The sequence below is a fragment of the Nerophis ophidion genome, linkage group LG05 (genome assembly GCF_033978795.1).
Source record: "Nerophis ophidion isolate RoL-2023_Sa linkage group LG05, RoL_Noph_v1.0, whole genome shotgun sequence".
Lineage (NCBI taxonomy): Eukaryota > Metazoa > Chordata > Actinopteri > Syngnathiformes > Syngnathidae > Nerophis > Nerophis ophidion.
Window position 1 is genome coordinate 59307900 of NC_084615.1, and position 19320 is coordinate 59327219.

Below are 19320 nucleotides of genomic sequence, written 5' to 3' on the forward strand. Positions count from 1 at the left end.
ATATTGTTGACAAACCTGCCCAAATCTGCATTTGTGAGCACTTTTTCTTTGCCAAGATAATCCATACCACCTCACAAATGTGACATATGAAGATGCTGAATAAACAGCATGATTATTGCACAGGTGTGCCTTAGTCTGCCCACAATAAAAGGCCACACTGAAATGTGCAGATTTGCCTTACATCTGGATGTCTGGGGGCATCAAAAAAGCAGTCAGTATGTGGTGTAACCACCATTTGCCTTTATGCAGAGCAACACATTTCCTTTGCATAGAGTTGATCAGGTTGTTGATTGTGGCCTGTGGAATGTTGGTCCACTCTTCACTGGCTGTGCAATGTTGCTGGATATTGGCAGGAACTGAGACACACTGTCTTATACGCCGATCCACAGCATCCCAAACATGCTCAATGAGTGACACGCCCGCTGTGTATGCTGGCCATGCAAGAAATGGGATGTTTTCAGCTTCCAGGAATTGTGTACATATCCTTGCAACGTGGGGACGTGCATTGTTATACTGAAACATGAGGTGATGGTCTCAGGTGAATGGCACAGGATCTAGCCATGATCTCTGTGCAGTCAAAATGCCATTGATAAAATAAACTTACCCATACAAAAATCCCACCGCTGCCATGGGCCATTCGATTCACAACATGACGCCACATACCTTGTATGCAAACTGCCCTAAACAGTGAAAACTGAGATTCATCCGTGAAGAGAGAACACCTCTCCAATGTGCCAGACGCCATCAAATATGAGTATTTTTGTCTTCTCAAGCCGTTTACGACGACAAACTGCAGTCAGGTAGCGACCTCGATGAGGACAAGGAGCATGCAGCTGAGCTTCCCTGAGACGGTTTCTCACAAGTCTGTGCAGAAATCATTTGGTTATGCAAACCAATTGTTGCAGCAGTTAATCATGGAGGTGCACCTGCTGGATGTGGAGGTCCCAGGCTGGTGTGGTTAGATGTGGTCTGCAGTTGTGAGGACGGTTAGATGTACTGCCAAATTCTCTAAAACGCCTTTAAAAGATGGCGTATGGTAGAGAAATGAACATTCAATTCACAGGCAACTCTGGTGGACATTCCTGCAGTCAGCATGGCAACTGCACACTCCCTCAAAACTTGCGACATCTGTGGCATTGTGCTGTGTAATAAAACTGCACATTTCAGTGTGGCATTTTATCATGGGCAGCCTAAGGCACACCTGTGCAATAATCATGCTGTTTAATCAGCATCGAGATATGCCACACCCATGAGGTGGGATTGATTATCATTTAATTTGTTCAAAATTTTTATGAAAATACATTTTAGTACCTAGCGGAGAGCTTAGCTATAAAGCTACAAAACATGGCTGGCGGGGCAAGGACAAAGGTTCAGTCAGCATGAAGTGGGGTTTATTTACAACTCGGCCTCTTAAAACAGCTTGTTTCCAGAAGGCCTGAGCCGATATTTGCCAGGTCAAATAACTGAAAATAAATTAAAATCAATGTTGGTAAGTTTTTCAGCGTCAATAAATTTGCACGCTTCAAGAGCATTCACGATGTTTGTCATTTTTTGTCGCCTTTAGTGGCTACAGGCATTTGTACCATAATGGAATGAAAAGGGGGTGAATTATCTTGTCCTCATTAGGCATTTTCAGTGACTCGACTGGCCTGCTTGCATCACACAGTGCAACGAGTTAGCGCAAATGATAACTAGTTTTCATTTGTCCATGTTAGCAGCCAACATGGACAAATGATAAAAGAACCAAATGGCAGCGCACCAATGTGGGAATATTTAAATTTAAACCATTGGAACAAGATGAGCCCATCAAGACAGATAAGCCAGTTTGCCAAATATGCGCGACTACAATAACGCGCACTTGAAACACAACTATTTGAAAGTCCAAACTCACTTCAAAATAATTCGCGTTTGGTGAAGAAGCCAGGTGACAGGTAGGTGTAAACGAAATAGTTAAAAATATTATGTGCGCTCATAGAAAGTGTGGTTAAAGACATAACCAAAACTTGCTGGCATTTAATACTGTTAAAAAAGTATAAACATTTTTAAAAGTGCTGTTTTGTTGTCATGTTGGTGTTTCTCACTCAGAATCTTAATTTTGTTTTGCATACAACCTGTTAATACATCGGTTTGAATTGTAGTATTTTTATATTGTTTCTTTGCACTTTTGTTTAAGAAGGGCCTAACTTGATTGTGAGTTAAAGGCCCACTGAAACCCACAACTACCGACTACGTAGTCTGATAGTTTATATATCAATGATGAAATCTTAACATTGCAACACATGCCAATACTGCCTTTTTAGTTTACTAAATTACAATTTTAAATTTTGCACGAAGTATCCTGTTAAAAACATTGCGGTATGACGGCGCATTTGACGACGCGTGCACGTGACAACATGGATTGTAGCGGACATTTTGTTCCAGCCCGATCCCAGCTATAAATCGTCTGCTTTAATCTCATAATCACACAGTATTCTGGACATCTGTGTTGCTGAATCTTTTGCAATTTGTTCAATTAATAATGGAGATGTCAAAGAAGAAAGATGTAGGTGGGAAGCGGTGTATTGCGGCTGCCTTTAGCAACACAAACAGCCGATGTTTCCTTGTTTGCCTTCTCTGAAGGTGAAGCTTTACTATGGAACAGAGCGGTCAAGCGAACATGGTTCCCGACCACATGTCAACCAGCAGGTTTCGGGGAGAAAATTGTGGTAATAAGCCGGCTCTTACCGTAGACATGAGCGGAGCTTGCGTCGTTCCTCGTGCACCTGTCAAAGAGGCAGCTGCAGTCTCTCTTGCCTCCTCCGGCCGGCCGCCCCCGAACATGGGATGCTTCCACCGTGGAGGAGGGGGAAAAAAGGCTCAGCCCGGCTTGACCGGCTGCCTTCGCCTCGCCTCGTCGAGAAACGTGGCTTCCCTCACAGACACTGGCGGTCACCACACCTGTGGCCACAACCCTCCGACTATATAATCTCACTAAAACACTAGTAACACAATAAGCAGATAAGGTATTTTCCAGAATTATTCTAGTAAATGTGTCTAATAAAATCTGAATCACTCCCACTGCCCTCGTCCTTTTTTTTTTTCTAGTCCTTCACTCTCACTATCCTCATCCACAAATCTTTCATCCTCGCTCAAATTAATGGGGAAATCGTCGCTTTCTCAGTCCGAATCGCTCTCGCTGTTGGTGGCCTTGATTGTAAACAATGTGAGGATGTGAGGAGCTCCACAAACCGTGACATCAACGAGCACATCTTCTGCTACTTCCGGTACAGGCAAGGCTTTTTTTGTTAGCGACCAAAAGTTGCAAAATTTATCGTCGATGTTCTCTACTAAATCCTTTCAGCAAAAATATGGCAATATCGCAAAATGATCAAGTATGACACATAAAATGGACCTGCTATCCCCGTTTGAATAAGAAAATCTCATTTCAGTAGGCCTTTAAGTAATGTACAACTTAACCTACATGTTCAATATTGAAGTATAACTTTATTTTGTCAATACTTAACCATTTTATTTATTTTTATGGTTGTACATTTAAGTCCCTCCATCCCCTCAAGATGTTGTATTGCTTTTGTTTGTAATTTTTATTCAATGGCAATAAATATAATTATAATAATTTCCAATTAAAATGTTAAAATACAAAATACACGTTGCATTTGAAAGGATATTCATGTTTTATTATGCATTATCATTTATCATTACATCACTGGTTGATTGGGTCTCATAAAAATAATGGCAATAATATAATTTATCGGCAATAATTTGTAGGTCAAGCAAAATTTGTAATTGGCCCAGGCCTAGTTTTCAGAGGGAGCCAAAAAGTGGCTTGAAAATAGTTCTGTAAAAAAAAAAAAATCCAGCACAAATTTTCAACAAAGAACAATCATTACATGTTATATAGTCTTTCGGTAGAGAAATGAACTTTCAATTTAGGGGCAACAACTCTGGTGGATCTTCCTGCAGTCTGCATGGCAACTGCACGCTCCCTCAAAGCATGCGACATCTGTAGCACTGTGCTGTATGTTAAAACTGAATGAGTGGCCTTTTATTGTGGGAAGCCTAAGGCTTACCTGTGCAAAAATCATGCTGTTTAATCAGCATCTTGATATGCCACACCTTTGAAGTGGGATTGATTATTATGGCCAAGTGCTCACTAACACAGATTTAGACAGATTTATGAACAATATTTGAGAGTAATAGGTCTTTTGTGTATACAAAACTTTAGATTTGAGTTCAACTCATAAAAAAGTGGGAGCAAAAACAAAAGTGTTGCATTTATATCATTGTTTAGTGTAGATTCCCCAGTCACAACATTAGACCACCCTGCCCACTCTTTAATCAATACAGAGCTGTATAGAAGAAGCTGTTTTTATCAGAATTTATGTTGCACGTCTGTGTATTTGTGCTCATGTCAAGATTAGTTGAAAATAATCGGCAAAATGTTGTGGAAAAATAAACGTAAGTACATATTTTATAGACAGACCAAGCGGGTGTTCATTAGCCGAGAGGAAATTACACCGGAAGAGGCAGTCTTTGTCGAGTCGGTTCAGCAAGGAGGGAGGAGGCCGCCATGGCCGACATAGCATGTACGAGGATAACCACATGACTATGTGTCAATCTGTCTTGTCACAAATGGCCCTCAGATAAAACAAAACAAAAAAAAAAAAAACACTGCAAAACACAGCATTCAGAGGCATCCAAAACTTTGTGTAGACTCAATCGCAAATTAGCGGACCTTATGATTTGAAACTCTGGCATTGTAGAACACATATAACATATATATTGTCCAACAAATTATAGATAAACAATATCATTGTCAGCATTATTTTGAAATTAAATCAAGCACTTATGTAATCATAATATATGATAATAATGCAAGTAATTATTTCAAATGAAAACATATTTGATATCAGGTTTTTTTTTACTATTATAACTGGAAGGTTAAGAACGTTTAATTACTCTAAATAAATAAATAAAATAACATTTACTCTCAATCTCAAAAATTTAACATCTTGAGTTGGAGAAATTGGTTTGGGTCCCACTTGTTTTTTGTTGCTGTCACTTTCTAACAAATTAGGCATATTGGCTTGTTTGTCCGAGTTGATGGACTCATTGTACTCACAATGAGCCAATGAATTCCCAAAAGGACATTAGGCTTTGCAAACAACTTTTTTACCTCCTAATATTTGTTACTTTTCGATGCTTTTTTTCGCTAGCCAGTTGCAATTAGCAAGGCTCTGCATGTGCACCTTGTGTAGTATTTAAGTAATCTGTCCCGCCTCTGCCCACCAAGACAAAGATTGTGGATGACTGAAGAAAATTCACTGCATCCATCCCATTCAGCTATATCAGGTGCTGAGTGATGCACACAGTGAACCTTACTGTACCATTTGAAAGCTAAAGACGGAAGAAAAAAACACATGAATGTGGCAATTTATTAATGACATTATTGTCAAAGACCATTTTCATTTATCATTTAATTAATTTAATTATTAACTGTTGGCCAAGACCTACTCCATTTGGGTAAACAATCTAATTAAGTCGAAATAGCATGGCTTTAAATTCCACGTTATGCAGCTGCAAGTCACTTTCGCCTCACTCTTTCGGCTTCCATCTGCTCCAACATCTCACTTTTCCTGGGTGCTGGCTTCTATAAGCAGTAGTTCATCCTCAGTATATTCATCTTCAAAAAGATATGGCTCTGAATCCTAATTTTTTCTGAAAATAGGCATCTTCGTTGTTTGTTACCGAATCTGCCATGATAAGAAGACACCCACCCCTTTGTTTCCGAAAGTAGGACACATTTGTTGCAAGAAGTCAGAAGGGCAAAGCTATGGAAAAGGAAATCAATGTGCTGAAAAAAAATCAGTCCTGGCATTGATTAAAATGATCAAAATATCTTAAATATTGTTTATATTATATATTGTTATGCCCGTGTTTATTACTACATTATATATGACTTGCAGTATGTATATAAAATGTAAAAGGAGGGTTTTTAAGTTGTTTTAGAGGGCTTTGAGAATCACAACGGCCTTTTTGCCTTTCATAATGATCGTGAACAATAGGCAGAAATCCAAAGAAAAGTGCAGTTTCCCCATAAATAAACATATCAAGACCTACAAGACCTAAGTATTAAGTTCCACAATCAGAACTGACTGTTTAGAATTACAAAAGACAATACCAACTGAGGAAGCCCATTTGCAATACTCACACTTCCACACCATCCATTTCAATCCATCCATTAATTTTTGTATACTGCCTCTACAGTACGCTCTTCAGGGGTGCAGAGAAGTTGGATCCTCTCCTTGCTAACTTGAATGAATGGCAGCTTGTTGGGAACTATATACTGTATGAGAGCAAAAGTTGAACAAAAGAGAAAGTGTTTCAATGCACACATGAGAATTACATTGTAAAAATGTAGTAATAGTAAATAGTCTTTTGAGTCATCTGATTGACTTTTATTTAGTGAGAGTGAACATATTTTATGGTGAATCAACGATATTTTTGAAAAGCAGTGATTCAACAATTATACCACAACATGCCTGCAAAGTTTTTATGCTAACAATGATGCTTTATCGATAGTTTGTATTCTCTTATTACCGTGTTGTACTTACGTGATGAGGTATATTGATTATTTACTGATGCAATTGTCAGAATGTCAGGCCTCAAATTTTAACTTTTTAAAAGGTAAAAGCAAGTGTTGCCTTAAAGGAGGACTCATATACAGTAAACAAAATAAGTATTTGAACACCCTGCTATTTTGCAAGCTCTCCCACTTAGAAATCATGGAGGGGTCTGAAATGTTCACAGTAGGTGCATGTCCACTCTATGAGAGATAACCTAAAAAGGAAAATCCAGAAATCACAATCTATGATTTTTTAACAATTTATTTGTGTGATAAAGCTGAAAATAAGTATTTGAACACCATGCAATTATCATTCCATTATTGAAATCTTTTAACCAAGTTTTATTACAAGAACAAAAACAAACAACACATTCAAAATTATATACTTTGAAGAAGAAACATTTTTTGTAGATAACTGTTGCATGTACCTCAAGTATAAACTAAATGTGCATATGAAAGCAACATAAGCATTATTAACTGAGTATTATGGCAGAAACTAAATAACAAATAAATATAAACATGTTGAAGGTAGCACATGATGGCCATGAGATGTAACTGTACTTTTTGTCTTAGTATACAACAATAATGAGGTGTAGTCTTACACATGTTAGAGAACACCTCTCAACTATTTGAAAATTTGTCAATGAAATATGACAGCCCTGCATTAAGGTATTTTGCCATATTTCAAAAAGGAGCATAAGCAGCTGCTTCTGGAAGACATCAGTTATTGTACGTGTGATGTTGGTAGATGATGATGTACTGCAGCTGTGGCATCCAACTTGCCTGCTGCATGCCCACTGTGTAGATAAGGGATAAGCACATATATCAGTTTTATTAGATTCTAATTATTATCATAATCATCCGACTATCACAAACCCTAATACTGGTTGGAAAAACAAGAGTGTTTCTGCAAAGATTTGTTTTTAACACTAAGTTTTAAAAGTAACGTAATGTAGCAGCGGTCATTAACAGCACAAAACACAAACAGAAGTACATATTGCGTCGTGTGCACACACCCACACGCTCACCGATATGTCCGAATAACAAGTAACTTTATGTAACACATAGTGTAACTAATAGAACGTTTGACAAACCAACGATGACAAGTTAATTTTCAAACACTTTCCATCATGCATTCATCTACAACTTGACATACCTTGTACTCGACGCAAAGTTGTGACTGCTGGTTCCGGAGTTGGCTCAACACGTTGAAGTGTTGCCTCCCTTCGCAGGGACTTTTTTCCTGCATTTTCTGGTGATGGGCTGACTGTCCTCAATTATTTTACCTTCAACATTCTTTTCCAATCCAAAATATGTCCAATCCTCAGATGTCTGTTTACTAGGAGGACAACATCTCAAGAGCGAGGCCCGTGTGTTCTGCCATTTCAAACAGCGCTTGGCCGCATGCGCTATCTTCGGAGGCCCGGCTGCTAGGGCATTTTCAGAAAGTTAATATTATCGCTTAAAATGCATTAATAAATTGTGTTTTTTCGATAATTAAAGAATTAAACAGCATTACTAACCATACGGAATTTTACTGCAGTTTATCATTATATCAGTGTGACATCCCAAGTTCATTAACACGTAAAAAGTCAAGGGCAGTCACAGCATGTTCTTGCTGTAAAAGCTGGTAATTTTTTTAGGGCATTACAGGAAATGACAAGGGCGGTCGCGGCAGTTGCTACGATTGCCGTGGTTAAATTCGAGCCCTGGAATGTTTAACTGAATGCACATATTAATTTCCTCGAAAGTTTGTAACAGTTTTACCTAAAGTTCCATCAAGGTGTATTTTGAAGCAAAAATTGCTAACGAGAACATCAGTTGGACTCTTCTCACTAGTCTTTGCATTGATGTATTTATTGACCTGATCACTGATCGTAAACAACCCACACCGCCTTCCAGGTAAGTTTTAACAGTTACAATTAAGAAGCATATGCAGATAGGCGCCAGCGCCCCCCGCGACCCCAAAGGGGAATAAGCGGTAGAAATGGATGGATGCAGACAAAACAAATTGTGTCATGTACTGTATAGGGGGATATTTTAATTTTTCTGGGATTAATCACGAGTAAGTTAAAAGGAAAACTGCATTATTTTTGGATTTTTCCCCCATCATCCACAATCCTTATTAGACAAGAGTACACATGTGCAGTATTTCCCTTTTATGTATGTTCTACAAAGTGGTTCTCAAACTTTTTTTTACCAAGTACCTCTTCAGAAAAAACTTCCCTCTTCAAATACGATAATAATGACCAACATTAAAGTACAGTATCGTAGTAGGCTTAAATATTCATTAATAACAAGGCAGAGGTTTTAATTAACAAGGTGATTTAATATGTTTTGACCACCGTAGCATTACACACAGAACAGTAACAAGTTGTGTTTTGATATTTAATTAAGTGATTATTTGGCGTACCACTAGATGGAGCCCGCCCGCGTACAAGTTTGAGAATCACTGTTCTAAATATTTCAAAAACTGCTAGTATGAGGCGGGTAACAATGCATATAATGGGATTAATTTATTCTGCTTATGAATTGCTTTAAAAACATAAAAAAATGGCCAAGAATACTCAATTTACATGTTGTAACCTTTGTTAAGGAAGCAAAAGCTATTATTGTAAAGGCGAACACCGAAGAACTGCTTTTCTGGTGTCTACACATTGGCATTGCCTTGCTCAGACTGCTCCTACGGCCACTAGCAAGTCATATTCTACCTAACTAAGCTTCTTGTGCTGCTGTAGTATCATCTTTCAGTTATCAAAAGTTAATGCTATATTATGAATCATGCTTTAAGCCTGTATAGTAAAGATTGGGGCAACATTGAAAACCGGCAGACTATGCTAATAATCCAGATAAAATTAAGCTGTGGATAATTGCTCTAACCTTGGATATCAACATCATAAAATATAACAATATTTTACATTATAAAGACTCAGAAAATTACACAATTATTCCCAGCATTATTCATCTGAGGAGTGAGTATTATGCTGAAGTTATCAATTTAAGGAGCTGAAAGATACAACCATCGCATGCGTCGGCATCCTACTGAAAACGAGCATTGTAACCGTTTTGTGATCTTATATTGTGCATGAAACGTTTAGCAATAGTGCTACACGATTACGCTCCAAGGCTCTGCCATTACTAGTGGTAGCAAACACAAAACACGCACTCTTATATTGTTGTTGTTGACATAAGTGGCGCTCGTTGGGATGATCTCTGTGAAATCAATGCACCAATAATTTAAGTTTCAGTAATGCTTAAAATCCCCAAAATATTGAAGGTATTAAATGTTAGCATTAATGTCCGTGTTACACTCACACAATCACACTCAACATTGTTTTGAGTTTTTTTGAGGGCTTTAATGGTTGCACCTTTAAAGATGAACTCTCGTTACCTGCATTGTTAGCTACCCTGTACTCGCATTTTTTCACTATTTAGAATGTACAGACAGGGGAAACATATGCGTTCTTTTCTCACAAAAGGATTGCGGACACTTCTGACAGCCTGAAAAAAAATACGAGGGATGAAATAGTACCACATCGGTTACTTTTAGACTTGAACAATAATTTCCCAGGAACTAACAATCCAAATTCCAAACTTGATGTGTCGATGAAGCCTTGGATCAGTGCAGACAGAGAGGGAGAAGGAGATTAAGTGGGCAAAGCTATATCCGTCAAGGAATTCGGACATCAGCTGGCAGGTGCGCGCACACACACACAACCACGCATGCATACTAACATACGTTTGCGTGGCGTGGGTAAGCACATACTATCCTTTTAGTCCTGACAAACAAAGTGAACAATACATTTGCTCACTGTGTTTTGGCCTCCTCTCTCATCATGACCTCCAAAATAGAAGCAAAGCAGCTAGATCATTTCACATTCAACTCTTCCACTACATTCCTGTTCTCGTATGTCAATAATATTCAAGCATATGTAAAGTATAGCACTCAGCATCATTTAATCACTTATTTTTGATGAATGCACGTTTTTTCTTTATTCATAAAAAAAGCAAAACCGTCACGAGCATCAACTTCTTTGAAAATAACTCAAATCGGAGAACCTCAACATGACCTTAAAAGCCAGACTGTTGCCAACGGATATGAACAACTGTTGAACCACACCGAGGGCTGTGAAGGACAAAGTCGCCATGTCTGCACTTCACATTACAGATGAGATTATATCTCAAAATACACTAATATAGATAGGATACATCATCCTCAGGGGAAAGCCAAATGATTTGTGGTGAGATAAAAACGAGGGGTATTGACAATAACACTACTGTGCAGACATTTGAAACACTGTTTCCACAACACATACCAACAATGCCAGAAATATCAATATGCTGAAGAAAAACATGTTTGAATAGTTGGCCAAAGAGAAACAAGTATGCATGCAGAGACATAATACCCGCCTCAGATGAGCTCATCACTTATTCTAAGACACCACTTGGCTACAATATGAGTCGTCTGGCATGCAGTTTTGCGCACAGCACAATAAAGATATGTATGGCGATTTTACAAGTAGACCCCTCCGATTAGATCAGGGAGTACAAGATTATTCAAAATATTACAGTCAAGAAGGGCTTAAAGTTAGAGAAGTTCACCATTTCAGTGAATATACATGACGTCCATTCCGATTAAGTCAGTGTCCAAACTTTGTCAAAGGATGCTGGGCAGTGGGCACATATTTGAAATTATAGGTGACAAAGTGTATCATTATCAATAGTATTATTTAATATCTGTAGAATAAACATTTAGACTTTTTTTTTTCAAGATTTTGGCTGTTTTAAAAAAGTTGATTTTAATCTTTTATAATGTACCCATTAAAAAGGAGCTGTGCCCCACAAACACCCCGGATCCAAAATGTCATCCAACATGTTTACTTTCAAGTTTAACAGTGCATTTTAGCGTTGTCCTAGTAGTGAACAAGCATACTACTAATATTGCTTTTTTTCATAGTTTTGTTTAATTGTATTTAAAAAATGTTTTAAGAATATGCCAAAATAAACACATGAGCTGTGTGACACCCCTGATCTTAAATGACCCTGACATCCAAAATGTGGTAATGAGCACTGATTCAATTACTGTACAAGTTCAATCTTAAACATTTACAAAATGCATTATTGTTAGTGGGAATGTCACCAATATGAACATTTTTGCTTTTAATCTTGTTTTATGTGGTAGTATTCTTGTTAAAGCATGTGCCCACTTAACAAGGCCAAAAATGTCCCACAGACCACACTTTGGACACCCCTGAATTAAGTTATTTACTTTATGTGTAACAGGTGTATCCATTTTTAAACTTTGTTGTCCACCCCAGCCAGATGACCACCCTCTTATAACGACTTAAAACAACTTACGCTTCCTTGAAACGTTGTTAATTTTGGTTCTTAGACTACAAACGTTGTATTTAAAATGGGTTAAAACACGTTAAAGTGATAAAAATGGAAAGAGCAGAACAATCCTCGAAGAATGAAAAAGGCTGTATGTATGTACACGCGTAAGTAAATACTTCTTACCTTGGACAACGCCTCTTTTCGACTTTGCGTTTGAATCTGGGTTGTTGTTTTTTTAGAGAAAAAAGTATAAAAAGTTAGCCTGGAGGGAGGAGGACACGCAGGTGACAGCAGCAGCACACTGAAGAGAAGAACCGAGCCTGTTGAAGAAGCCACGCACTGATAGGTCCTTTTCTCCTCAGTGTGTGAGCGACAGCTCCTCCTTGTGGTCACATCTTGGTTGCACTTTCCAACACACGATACAGCACGGACGTCATTGGAACAAATATGTCGTTTTCAACTAAACCTTGCTACAAACCTTTGACTTGAGTTATTGACCACCACATCAGTCTATGGTATTACGTAATAGAGGATAACATATTTATTAGTGATAATTGATAAACAAGGTAATAGGTCTGTGAGACAGGCGCAATCTGGGGAGACAGCGACCTTCTGTGGAGTTATAGGGTAACTTAGACTTCCTTTTTATTGTCATTCAAATTTGAACTTTACAGCACAGATAACAACGCCATTTCGTTGCATTAGCTCGTTGTAGTGCAGGATAAGAGAGCTATAAGGTGCAGATATAAATAAATAGATTACTGTACAGATAAATATATTGAACCTTTGCATATTCATCCACGTTAATGGATGCAAATAAACTCTGAAGGCTGCAAAAACAATAAAGTGGAGACCCACCTGCAAAGAACAGGTCCATATGGCAGTTCAACCCTCTGCATGCCTCACATATGGCCGCCACATCTTCGATACAATGTAATCGCCAAACTCACGCATGAGGTGCTCATAACATTTATGGCTGAAGTCATAGTCATGTAAAGTTATACCAGAATTGATCACTTTGGGGGTGTTTAAGTCCTTTTTAAAAGAAGGAGAAACCAGTTCTCTTAGGCAATGTACTTGCTTTTAAATTGAATTATTATTAATCTTTTTAAAATAGTTTCAACCCGTTGCTCTGTTGTATTGTCTTTTTGTAGTTATTTAAGTTTGTTTGTGCTGCCCTCTTTGTCAGGTCGGTCTTGAAAATGAGATTTTAATCTTAATGAGTCTTTACCTGGTTAAATAAAGCAAATTTAATTGATTGATAGCAATTGTCAACGCAAGGCCTTTGACTTTAGTGCCTACAGATGCAAAGAAACCAATTATTCTCACACCAGCGACTCTACTTACTCAAAAGGTAATGTCTCCTTTACCTCCAGGACTATTTGATGACAGCAACCTTTTCCAACGCCAATGGAGACAAGTGAAGTCTAGTGATCACCTTCTGGGGGCGTTGGAAACGGAAGTATGCGAGTAATCTGCAATAACGCCGCATATGAATAACCGAAAGAGGAAACCTGCAGAAAGGAGATGTTCTTCTGCGGGACAATCAGGCTAAGAGAAACTGCTGGCCTGTTAGTCATGGTTACCTTTCCAAGCGAAAATGGGAGAGTAAGGAAGATGCAAGTGAAGAATGTTAAAGGGGAACATTATCACAATTTCAAAAGGGTTAAAACCAATAAAAATCAGTTCCCAGTGGCTTATTTTATTTTTCGAAGTTTTTTTCAAAATTTAACCCATCACGCAATATCCCGAAAATCTGTTTCAAAGTGCCTGATTTTCACCATCGTTATATCCACCCGTCCATTTTCCTGTGACGTCACTCCGTGATGCCAATACAAACAAACATGGCTGATAGCACAGAAAGATATATCAACATTAGCTCGGATTCAGACTCGGATTTCAGCAGTTTAAGCGATTCAACAGATTACGCATGTATTGAAACGGATTGTTGGAATGTGGAGGCAGATAGCGAAAACGAAACTGAAGAAGAAACAGAAGCTATTGAGCCATATCACGACAGACAGCGACAACAAGGGTGGATTCGGCGATCGCCTTCTAACCAATGATTGCATCTTTCGACCACTGGTGCAACTTAAATCCGTCGATTGGTAAGTATTTGTTTGGCATTAAATGTGGGTAGAGGGAAAGGCTGGATGCAAATATAGCTACAAATGAGGCATAATGATGCAATATGTACATACATAAATAGCATGTTAGCATCGATTAGCATGCCGTGACCATTGATATGTCTGATTAGCACACTCCTCGTAAGTCAACTTGAATCCATCCCTCTTCGTGTTGTTACACCTTCCGACAACACACCGACGAAAAACGGAAAAACGGAAAATAACAGAGCTGATTTGACTTGGTGTGTGTAACGTGTTTGAGAAAATGGAAGATTACTTTCTGTTGTGACGTCACGGGTGAAAGGTCATTGCTCAGACAGCGAACAATTGAAAGACGTTTCAATCGCCAAATTCATCCTTTTAGAGTTCGGAAATCGGTTAAAAAAAACATGTTTTTTTTTCTGCAACATCAAGGTATATATTGACGCTTACATAAGTCTGGTGATAATGTTCCCCTTTAAGGATGGCACAGCCTTGTCAGTCCTACAACCTGTCTCAGAATTCATAATTCTTCTATCCACATGTACTTTAGTGACGACAGGCTTATTCTTGACATGTTGTAGGTTTTCATTTGTTGGACATCTAACATGCCGGGGAGGAAGTATTCTGCCTCTCCTACTAAGACTGACAGTGTGACACATTTCAGTGTGGCTTGTAAATAAATAGTCTTTATTAGCACCATCTAATGGTCATGTTAATTGTTGTAAACATTGAACTGGCCGATTCGATGACTGCTGCGCTAAATTCAATCTTTCTCCATCAGGAAGCACAATCGGTAAGTTTAACTGTCTGTATATTGTATATGTTTAAGATTTTAGTTTTAATAACACTGTTTGATTAGTGTTTAGTTCTATACATGTTTGTCAAACTCATGTATGATATATATAGAGTTAAACTTTGTATTTAAACATGCAGTTATGAGAATGTTTGTATTGCTTTACAGTTGTACACAGTGTTTGCATAGCTGTGTTTATGAATGCACAATGAGAGCAGAAGACTTAACTTTTTCTAAAGCATACTGTATTACAACATTTTTGCCCTACATTAAGAATTTTCGAACATAAAAATGGCTAAATAGCCTAAAACTAGCAATACTACAGTGATATCGGTCACGAGAGGAGACCGGACTAAGCAGATCATGCTGATAAGTATCATGGCCACTGATTGGCTCCGCCACCATTAGCATTACTATATCGGATTAAATGAAATTAAAGGTCAATAAAGGGTATTATTTCATGTCTCGAGAGCTATCACAACGTTGAAAAGATGTATTGAGATGGTTTTGACAGTTTTTTTTTTAATGTTATAGCTAGAAAAATATGTGATTTATAATAAATGAATCCTACTTCGCGGAAATTTGTTTATCATGATTACCAATTGGTCGTGATAGTTGAGGGACATGTACAGTACTTGTCAAACTAATTACTTTCTATGAAATATGTTTGTTTTTTTCCGTGTCTGCAACGAATTCATTTGGATTTATATACTTTTTCACAGAAAAAAATACTTCAGTTTGCCCATGATTGAGTTTGCATCACACCTTTGGAATACAAGACAGAGGGCGCCGAGGCACCACTTTAAATCGTGTAAACTTAACTTCATCTGAGTTTACTTTGCCAGTGTTTTAACAGCACTCACCCTGCTGCACTGGGAAAGGTTTCATCAAACGAGCTGCTGGGCCGATCAGGCGGCTGAAGATCCGTCGAGTCGGGCAGTAAAGTGGGAAAGTCGTCACAAGTGTGAAGAGGTGCACTCTCTTTCTCGAACTCTCCTGCTTCCTTTGCCTCCATTAGACATTCTGCTTCCTGCTGGCGAATGGCCTCCACCTCAAGCTGCTCCTCCAGGTCTATAAGTGGGTTTTATAGGTGGGATTTTTTAGTACACTCATTGTGTCATAGAACGTGTAGGTGTGTTACAATCACAAGACCATTGGTAGTATTCAATTTATGATGCACTGAGAGAATGATACTGTAAAACAAAAACAAACCGTTGTAAACTTCCAGCAAGGCAGAGCAAGAGACGGCGCCTGAGGAGTTATGAGCCGTGCATTTAAATATGCCGGAGTCTTCTGGAAAGGCTTCAGTTATCACCAGCGTACAAAGCTCCTCTGCAAAAAGCAGTACAAGCAACATCCATACTCTTTGTTTTTTTACATAAATATTCCCTTAAACATATAAACATAAACATGATCAAATAATATTCATTCCCTTCACATTAATCTGATTGTGAATGAAATTAATACAATTTAAAGATTAATTTAAACTACCTTTAACACTGGAAAAATAGTGCCTGGTTATGCTTTCTACAATGTGACTTTACCATGCAAAATAAACATTCTAAATCTTTCAAAAATGCTATATAATTTTTTTACATATTTGTGTTACCTTATTTTTTTGGACTATAGGGGGACGGCGTGGCGAAGTTGGTAGAGTGGCTGTGCCAGCAATCTTAGTGTTACTGGTTCAATCCCCACCTACCATCCTAGTCAAGTCCGTTTTGTCCTTGGGCAAGATACTTCACCCTTACTCCTGATGGGTCATTGTGAGCGCCTTGCATGGCAGCTCCCGCCGTCAGTGTGTGTGTGAATGGGCGAATGTGGAAACACTGTCAAAACGCTTTGGGCTCCTTAAAAAGGGGTAGAAAAGCGCTCATACAGGTACAACCCATTTACCATTTATAGGCGCACTTAAAATTGATTTAATTTTCTCAAAAATTTACAGTACGCCTTATAACCTGGTGTATGTATTATTTGTAGTTGTGCTTACTGACCTCAAACCAATTTCATTTGGTACAAGGCGTAATGATAAGTGACCTGTCGATGGCAGTCACCTAAGAGATAGGCGTGGACTGCTGGTTGACGCCTTCTCAATAAATGATACTTGCAAGTACGGGTAAGTAAGCAACAGCAAAACTTTGATGTTTCATCTAGAATATATAACATTACACACGGCTATAAAGTCGCACCGCTTGATGGATTATCGCAGAATTACGGCAACAGTAGTCAGATGTACTGTGCATTGACATCCGGGTTATTGTGTGTGTATAAGAACCCAAAAATGGCACCTATTAGTAGACATATTGTCTGCCGTTTTGTTCTGCTCTATAGTGCGAAAACCAACTTTTCTTACTTATTGTTACCTGCTGACATGTATCTAGGATCTGCACAAGTCCCAAAAATTTGTAGTTTGCGCCGTAGTTTACAGTCTTTTTCTATGTCCTCTTGTTGTGGGGCATTCATCCTCCGCTTGTTGCTATTTTTAATACAAAGTAGCATACTGTTTTAACTTATATCCGTCAGTAGACTCGCTATGGAAGCGTTAAAAACTACTGGTACAACAGATGATGGGGAGAAGACGCTGTCAAAGTGGAGCCACGTAAATAAGACCGCACACAATACGAGGTCAGAAAGCGGCTTGAAAATATTTTGGCAATCATTTTAATCCAAAAGAGAATCTTATAAAAACCACGGCGCACCAGTTGCATTATTAAATTAAAGTAAGTTTATTTGTGTATTTTTTTGTATTTGTTTTTATGCTTCTAATTTCAATACCGATTGTCCATAAGTGAGATTGATAAATACAGATCACATTAAGTACTTTTATTTAATTTTTGTATGACGATGATTGGTATTGACAGTGTAACAATATCAACAACAATAAACTAGTTCCTTATTATTTACATACAATTGTTTGAGCATAACAAAGTCAATAGTACATGATAACTAAACAAAAGCAAAAACTAGTATCAACTACTCATTCAAATATTTAGATTTTTTCCCTTGAAGTTTTTCTGTCTTCAGAAAATTATTCCCTAATCGTGTAAACATTAAACAAAAAAACCCGAAAAATATTGTGTGAAAATAAAAATATTGATCTAATCACACTTTGTTATCAATTACATATCGCTAATACTGGCTCTGTATTATTAACCAAATTGTTATTTTCCTATTAATAACTGCTTACTTACTGCGTCAGTATGGTTCTACTGTATTTACACTTTTGAACTTTACTTAGCACGTATTTCTTTTGTTGTTTTAAGCTATCTCAATGACAACTTTAGCGATTAGCATGCCTTTTTGTATGCTTATGTCTAGCGTTGTCCTGTCCTACAGGGATGTTGATTTGTAAGAAATGCAATGTATTTGCTGCAATTGATGTCGGTGATTATTAACTAATGTGAGTGGCTCCACACTCTTTATGGAGACACATTGCTGCTAGCCACTTGTTAACCGGGCGACTAAAAATAAAGTATCTGCCAGAGGGAATCGGCATTTGTGATCGGCAGTGAAAGGCATAAAATAGCTATACATACTTTTTCATGGAAATTGGCTGATACTGATCGGTGGCCGATCTTTTGGCATCTCTCTATTTTTTAAACTATGGGTAGGTAATTTATAATCTCAGCACAGTCCTACTACCTCAATCATTTTTAGTATGTTTTTTTTCTGTATTCTTTCTTGAAACACTAAAGTGCTCAGTCCTGGTATTTTCAGTCCTGTTACCTTCTGAGTGTATTATCGTATTTAGAGTTTGAAAAAAATGCAAGGTATTGAGAAAGTCACAAGAAGCAAATGGCACAGAATCTGTGTAATGGCATGTGTATACCCTTTTTAAATGTTGTTAATCAACATTTACTCACCTGGCACGGATGCAGTACTGGCCTCTGGAAAAATAGTAAACAGGCCAAGAGTTACATCTTTTAGTGCAGCAGTGTACAGAATTGTTCTTAAAGGCCCACTGAAATGAGATTTTCTTATTTAAACGGGAATAACAGGTCCATTCTATGTGTCATACTTGATCATTTCACGATATTTCCATATTTTTCCTGAAAGGATTTAGTAGAGAACATCGACGATAAAGTTCGCAACTTTTGGTCGCTAATAGAAAAGCCCTCCCTGCCTGTACCGGAAGTATGTGCGCGTGACGTCACTGGTTGCAGGGCTCCACACATATTCCCATTGTTTTTAATGGGAGCCACCAGCAGTAAGAGCAATTCGGACCGAGAAAGAGACAATTTCCCCATTAATTTGAGCGAGGATGAAAGATTCGTGAATTAGGATATTGATAGTGAAGGAATAGAAAAAAAAAAAAAGCCACGGCTCCGGGCGACGGCAGTGTGAGCGTTTCAGATATAATTAGACACATTTACTAGGATAATTCTGGAAGATCCCTTATCTGCTTATTGTTTTAAGTGTTTTAGTGAGATTTTAAAGATTGTAAAAGATTGTAAAGACATACC

At 38.0% G+C, this 19320-nt stretch overlaps 1 protein-coding gene across 2 annotated transcripts in view; it reads right to left on the reverse strand.

The window, feature by feature from the left end:
* Positions 1-19320, reverse strand: part of myot (myotilin) — a 74814-nt gene that overhangs the window by 26526 nt on the left and 28968 nt on the right. For both annotated transcript variants that reach the window (XR_009806910.1, XM_061901654.1), the window contains exons 6-8: positions 18721-18744; positions 16070-16189; positions 15721-15928 (exon numbers count right to left, since the gene is read on the reverse strand). Coding sequence is in view for 1 of the 2 variants with exons in the window: in XM_061901654.1 (XP_061757638.1) it covers positions 15721-15928; positions 16070-16189; positions 18721-18744 (352 nt within the window). In the remaining variant the exon portion in view is untranslated. The remainder of the gene's footprint in view (positions 1-15720; positions 15929-16069; positions 16190-18720; positions 18745-19320) is intronic.